Source organism: Chelonoidis abingdonii, chromosome 11 (assembly GCF_003597395.2).
Source record: "Chelonoidis abingdonii isolate Lonesome George chromosome 11, CheloAbing_2.0, whole genome shotgun sequence".
Taxonomy (NCBI): Eukaryota; Metazoa; Chordata; order Testudines; family Testudinidae; genus Chelonoidis; species Chelonoidis abingdonii.
Window position 1 is genome coordinate 18,765,791 of NC_133779.1, and position 7,086 is coordinate 18,772,876.

Here is a 7,086-nt window from a genome sequence, read left to right on the forward strand (position 1 = left end):
GGGGGCTCTCCCCTGGCAGTGGGGCCGGCTGGGGGTGCCGTGCTGCAGGGAGCAGGGTGCGGGCTGGGTGGGGGGCTCTCCCCTGGCGGTGGGGCCAGCTGGGGGTGCCGTGATGGAGGGAGCTGGGTGTTGGCTGGGCGGGGGGCTCTCCCCTGGCGGTGGGGCCGGCTGGGGGGTGCCGTGCTGCAGGGAGGAGGATGGGGGCTGGGTGGGGGATTCTCCCCTGGCGGTGGGGCTGGGCGCTCGGGGGTGCTGTGCTGCAGAGGGCAGGGGGATGTGGCGCGGGGGCTCCCCCTGTGGCAGTGGCCGGTACTGCAGCATCAGTCTCTGGGGCAGGTCAGTGACCAGCTGCTGGAGATCAATGGGGAGCCCACACTGGGCATGACGCACGTCCGGGCCGTGGAGCAGATCCGCCAGGGGGGCAGCCGCATCCACCTGGTGCTCAGGAAAGGTGACGGCTTCATCCCCGACTACAGTGAGTCCTGCCCCCCCCGCGCCTCCCTCCTGCTACAGCCTGTGTCCCCCCAAAACTGAGAGCAGGTGGTATTTCCTCACCACTTGCCTCCCAAGGGAGATGGTAGGACCCACAATAATATCCTCCCCCCCTTATCCCATGGGAGATGATGTGATCTAAAGTGAGGTTCTTTTTCCCCCTCCTCTAAATCCTAAGGAAAATATCACCCATAGTGTGCTCCCGCCCCCCCACCTGCAATTCCTGGGGTGATGATATGACCATCCCTCTGTTCCCCTCTCCCATGTCATAATCCATAGTGATCTCCCCTGATTCTCCCAGAGCAGATGGTACAACCCACAGTGTCCCCCCCATCTGTGGGGAGATGGTATGACCCCATAGTGATACCCCCCTCCCACACACACACACATATCTCAAGGCAGATGGTGCGAACCCTGGTGATACCCCCCTCCATCCTTGGGGAGATGGTACGACCCCATAGTGAACTCCCCCCACCCATGGAGAGATGATGCAACTCCATAGTGACCCCATGCACACATCCCACAGCAACACTCCCTTCCTGCATCTCTGGGGAGATGGTAAGACCCCATAATGACCCCCCCACACACACACACATATACCCGAGGAGAGATGAGGTATAATCCCCAGTTATACCCCCCCTGCATCCCAGGAGAGATGGTCTGACCCTCAGTGACCCCCCCTGCATCCCTGGAGAGGTGGTACGGCCCCATAATGACCCTCCCCCACATCCCTGGGGAGAAGGGGGCAACCCTCAGTGACAACCCCTGCATCCCTAGAGAGATGGTGTGACCCTCAGTGACCCCCCTTGCATCCCTGGGGAGATGGGTCAGCCCCAGCATGACACCCTCCCATCCTAGGGCAGATGGTGCGACCCATCATTGCAGAGGTAGCAGGGGTCCCAGTGCATGGGGGGCAGTGGGGTCTGGGGGAATAGCGTATAACATCCGGGAGCTGGTTTACCCCACTGCTCCCTCCCCTCCCCTCCCCCCGGGGGGTGTTTCTGAATGGGGACCAGATTTTTGGGGTTCAATATTCATCCTATTTCTCTCCCCCATTTCTGCCCCTTCTCTGACTCCGACCCTCCACATCGCGCCCTGGTCCTTTTGTCCCTTCCTCCCCCCCCACCCCTCCCACCATGTCCTCTCCGCCCCCCCCCTGCCCCATGCCCCTCTGCCTCTGCCCCCCACTATTCACCGGCACGCCCATGGCCTGTCTGCCCCCCTATCCTGAATGTCCCCTCCGCCCATCTGTCCCCTTCCTGGTCCCCCATCTGGACTGCTCCCCAGTGTCACATGTGGCCCCTCCACAGCACTCCGCTCTGCCTGGCCTGTGCTGGTCACCACAACTCCCCGGCGGGGGGAGCCCATGCTTCTCCTCGTGGGACGGATGGAGCGTGGACTGGGGTTGTACCCCCCCTTGGTACACACGCATATGGGAAATTCTCCTCCTCCAGGCCCAGAGCAATGGGCTTGGATTCCAGCCCCCCTCAGTCACAGCAATGGGTAAATCCACCCCCACCCAGTCAGAGCAGTGGGTCAATCCAGGCCCGCCCATCACAGCAAAGGGTAACTTTCTCCCCACACAGGCCAGAAGCACTGGCCATCCAGCCCCACCCATCCCAGTCACAAGCCGATGGGCAATTCATCCCCCCAGGTACAGTAGTAAGCTGGGTCAATCCGCCCCCATTCCAGTTACAGCAATGGGCCAATCCATGTTGGCCCCCCTAGACCAGAGAATGAGCCAGTCCTGCACCCTCTCCCCCATACTACCGGGTCCCCTTGTCTGTTTGCTTGGCCAATCCTGACAAGACACCCCCCCCCCAGGGAATGTTTGGAGTTCAGTGTGTTTCCGGGTGGTGGGGGGAATCTCTCCAGTGCTAGAGAGTATAAAATACCCCCCATAGTATGGGGATATATTGAGTAACCCCCTCCTGTTCTTGGCCCACCAATGTGACCTTTGCCTGACCCCTGCTGTTGCCCCACAGACCACCCCCACCCTCTCATCCAACTGACCCTGGTTATACCCCCAAGGAGACTCCCACAACTACACCACCCCCAAAAAAATCTTCACCAGACCTTGCTGTTTAGCCAACATCTGAAACAGATGTTTGGAAGGACATGCGGGTGGCGAGGGGGAACACCTCCCCACAGAAAATGAGTTATCCCAGGGGGGAGACTCCCTAAGGAAAGCAATCCCAGGGTAACTTTGGGGGGGCGATCATTCTACTTTTATGTTTTTCCTTGGGGGGGGGGGGCCTTGCTCCCCCCCATGGTCATTCTCTCTATCCCTCTCAGACGCATGAGACAACTTCCCCCAGCCCCGCCAGGCGAGCGGGACAGATGCCCAGAGGGTGGACTTGGCACCACATGGCTGGAGAGCAGAACAGGCTGAGAGGTCTCCACCGCTGGTGGACGGGATGCCGGGCTGCCTGAGGCTTCTCCAAGCAGTGCCGAGCGATGGATCCAGCGCTGGCCACCAAACGCTGGTGCCAGACGTCTGGGACGCAGACAGGGCTGCCAGCATCGGGGAAGAGGCGGAGGCCAGGAGGAGAGAGCGGGTCCCTCTCCCCCAGAGGGAAGAGTTCTGGAGGGGTCCTCAGGAACCAGTCCCCCGGCCCTGGCTGTGTCCCAGTCAGGAGCGGCTCTCGCGGGCCTGAGGGGTGTCTGCATAAGGGGAGAGGGAGGACGAATGGAAGGGCAGCCTGGGCAGGGCAATGCAGGGAGGTGAGCAGAGGACCTAGTCCAGCCCTGCCCTGGGAGCAGGATGTTCTCAGTGTCCTGGGAGCGTCCCACTTCCATCCCACTCATTGGAATGTGCAATGGTACCTTTCCATTCTCCTCTTCTCCACCCCTTCAACGAAGTGCCCAGCTATGTAGTGTACCCTCCACTCTTGTTCCCCTCCCTTCATTTTGATTAATGGTACTGTCTAATCTACTCACGTGGACCTGCCATTTCCTCCTCACACATCAGCTATGCAGTGGTATCAACTTCTCCTGTTTCCGACACCCTCGGTGCTGTGAATATGGACCTTCAGTTTCGTCTTGTGTCGTGTCCTCCCCCAACAACAATGTAACAATGATGGTACTTTCCTATCTCCCCCCCCAATCACAATCAGTTGCTGTACCCTTCTACTCTGCTGGTTACCCTTCTCTCCCCTCCGCCGCACTGGTCTTTGTTGCAATGGTGTTGTCCACTGCTGCCCTGTTTGGCATGGTATTGTCCACTGTAATTTTGTATCCCCCATGTCAGGATTGCAATTGGTTCTGTCACTATACCTGCCAACACTCCACAGACCAACATGGGACTGACCCATTCCAATGGGAGAGGGAGGAATTGATCCAATCCATTCCAATTTTTCCAAAAAACCAAGGGCCAAACGCATTCATAGAGCAGGGAAGGAATAGACCAATCCATCGTAGGTTTCACACGTGGGACCTGATCCATCTGTGCAGCAGTGAGGGGGGAGAGTCACAGACCTATTCCATGGAGGGGGGCAGAATGTTTGAACTGGGGAGATGGGAAATGGTTGGTTTCTGTCCACTGAATGGGGTCCTCACATTCCTAGGGCCATGGAGGTGGGGGGGGGGTCGCGGTTATCTTGCATTAAGTTGTGCAGCAGTTGCCTTGGTTTTGTCTCCATGGGGACCGACTTTATTTGAAATGAACAGAAACTCCTTCACCCCCAATGATGTAAAAAGGAAAACCCAAAGGGTTGTGGTTGTGTCGCCTGAGTCATTTTCAGTAGCACAAAAGCATCTTGGACATGCCTTCTCCTGGCCTAGACCCACAACCAGGTGTCCTGGCTCCCAGCACCATGCTGCTCTAACCCACCAAGCCCCCACTCCCCTCCAAGCTGGGGACCCCAGGAGTCCTGGCTCCCAGCCCTCTGTCCCAACCACTACACCCTCACTACCCCTCCCAGAGCAGAGAGAGAACCCAGGATCCTGGCTCCCAGCCCCCTCTGTGCCTCTTAATCACTAACACCCACTCTTCCTCCCAGAGCCAGATGAGAAACCCAGGATCCTGGCTCCCAGCCCCCCCCACCCTGCTTAACCCACAGCCCCTAACTCCTCCCAGAGCCGGAGAGACCCCAGGCGGTCCCTGGCTCCCAGCCCACCCCCCGCTTCTAACCACCAGACCCCATCTCTCACTCTCCCAGCGGAGAGAACCAGAGTTCTTGTGGGAGGGGAGTGGGTGAACCTCCGTGGGCGAGCAGGGAGCGATGTGGGGAGAGGTGGTTCAGACACATGGCAACCACCACAACGGTCTTGCCCCAACCGCCCAGGTCTGCAGGCTGCTGTTTATCTTTGACTATCAGCAGTCCCCCCTGCAGGGTGGCACCCCCCGGCCGGTAAGAATGGGGTGGGGGGAGTGGGTGGTTAAAGGAGGCGGAAGGGGGACAAGCTCAGGGGGGTGACTCTTGGCTTTTAACCCTGATGCGAGCTCAGAATCGGCCCCGGCGCCCTGGCAGGCCTGCGGGGGCATCCAAGCTTTGTGCTGTTTGCTCCCCTATCTGGCACGCTCTGCCCAGCTGCACTTCCTGGCGAGTCTCTGCGAGCGCGTGATTGCAGCGGTGGCACGATGCCTAACGTGGGTCCGCCCTGCACAGCGCAGCCCACCTGGCTCGGGGGTGGGGGAGGTCTGGGGATGGCTGGAGGAGTGTTATGGGGACGGAGGGCGGGGGGGTAGAGCAGAGTGGGAAAGGAGGGATGTTGGGGGTGGGTGGATGGATAGAGGGCAAAGGAAGCCAGGGATGTGGGGGGATAGGTGGGTGGCTAGAGGGAGGGAAGGACGTCGGTGCGGGCGCGCGGTGGAGATAGAGGGGTTATGGGAGGAAGGCGTGGGTGCTGTGGAGTAGAGGGCAGAGGAAAGCGCAGAGGATGTAGGAGGGGGTGCTAGAGGAGTGGGTGATAGGACGGTGGATAGGATGGATTGGAGAGGGTTGGGTGTGATAGAATGGGGGGGGAAGGGGGGGTATGCAAGTGGGAGCTAGAGGGGGCAGGGGGGAAAGGAGGGGGGATGAGTGGGGGATAGAGGGGTGCGGAGGAAGGGTGGATAGAGGCAAAGGGAAGCAGGAGCTGTGGGGTTGATTGGGTGGGTGTGTAAGAGGGTGGGGAAGGAGCGGTGGGGGGAAGGGGTGCAGGGTGCAGGATAGAGGGGGAAGGGGAAGGAGTGGGGAGGGGCGGCGGGAAGGGGGGAGATATGGACACAAGTGGGGGGGCTGACTAGATTCCTTTTCTGTCCCACTGAGCCATTTGTAAAGCACAGAGCGGAGGGGGAGGTGGCAGAATCCAGGCGCGTCCCTCCCTCCATCTGGCTTCCTCTATTATTTGTCTCTAGCGCCTCATAACCAGCTGGGCTTCTCCCCTGAGCCCCCCACCGTAGCCAGGCTCCAGTCCCTCCTTCCTAACCCTCCGGTGCCACCGTAACCGGGCTCCAGCGTCTCCTTAATCAGGCTCCTGCACTAGAGAGTGTCAAGTTAACCGGGCTCTGATGCCACCTTAACTGGGCTCCGGTGCCTTCCAGCGTCACCTTAACTGGGCTCCAGCATCTTCCAGCCCCACCTTAACCAGGCTCCGATGCCACCTTAACCAGGCTCCGGCGCCCGCCCCGTCCAATGCCTTTCTTAGAAAGTGACGGGCTCCCTCCGGCTGCTCTTAAAGGGCCAGCCCCGCCCGGCTGAGCCCCGCCCGCCCCACGCCCTGCCCCGTCTGCTGACATCTCTGACAGTCCCTTGACAGCCGGAGCCGTCTGGGGGTTCTCCAGGGCCATGGACTCCTCTAGCGGCACCCCAGGGTGCATGGGGCAATGCACCAGCTTCCTCCGCTCTCACAAGGGCACCGTCCTGGCGCTGGAGATTGTGAGTTATCCGGGGGTGGGGAGAGCAGAGACGGGGGTCCCGGGGCACACGGAGGAAGGAGGCGCCCATGGGTGTCAGCCACACGTCAGGTCTTACACGCACCCCACAGAGGCAGGAACAGGGTCCTGACCCGGTGTGTCCACACACGCTGCTCAAAGCCACTGGCTCCCACTCCCCTCCCAGAGCCGGGAGAGAACACAGGCGTCCTGGCTCCCAGCTCCCCTGCTCTAACCACTAGACCCGGCTCTCCTCCCAGAGCTGGAGAGAAAACCCAGGAGTCCTGGTTCCCTGTCCCCCTTGGTCTAACCACTAGACCCCGCTCCCCTCCCAGAGCTGGAGAAAACCCAGGAGTCCTGGTTCCCAGTCCAGAGCGGTGTGTGACTTCTGGGTAGTTGTGGGGGGAGGTTACCGCCCTGTTGGAAGTGAATCAGCTGCAGCCCGCGAAGGGCAGAGCTGGGATGTGGCTCCCGCCAACTGAATGGAGGGAACTGTGATTCAGACAGGGTTGGCACCCAAAGGGGGCAAGGGGCTGGGTGCCAGGACTCCTGGGTTCTCTCCCCAGCTCTGGGAGAGGAGTGGGGGTTGGTGGTTAGAGTGTGGGGGGGGAGGGGCTGGTGGACGGGGTGCCAGGACTCCTGGGTTTTCTCCTCCAGCTCTGGATGGGGTGGCCGGGCTGGTGGTTAGAGCAGGGGGGCTGAGAGCCAGGACTCCTGGGTTTCTCTTCCTGGCTAAA

The 7,086-nt window shown here is 60.5% G+C and overlaps 1 protein-coding gene across 1 annotated transcript in view; it reads left to right on the forward strand.

Annotated features, from left to right (window-relative positions):
* The first annotated feature begins 6,169 nt into the window (after positions 1-6,169).
* PLP2 (proteolipid protein 2) overlaps positions 6,170-7,086 on the forward strand; it is an 8,232-nt gene continuing 7,315 nt past the window's right edge. The window contains exon 1 of the mRNA XM_032770175.2: positions 6,170-6,353. Coding sequence (XP_032626066.1) covers positions 6,264-6,353 — 90 coding nt within the window. The 5' untranslated portion in view covers positions 6,170-6,263. The remainder of the gene's footprint in view (positions 6,354-7,086) is intronic.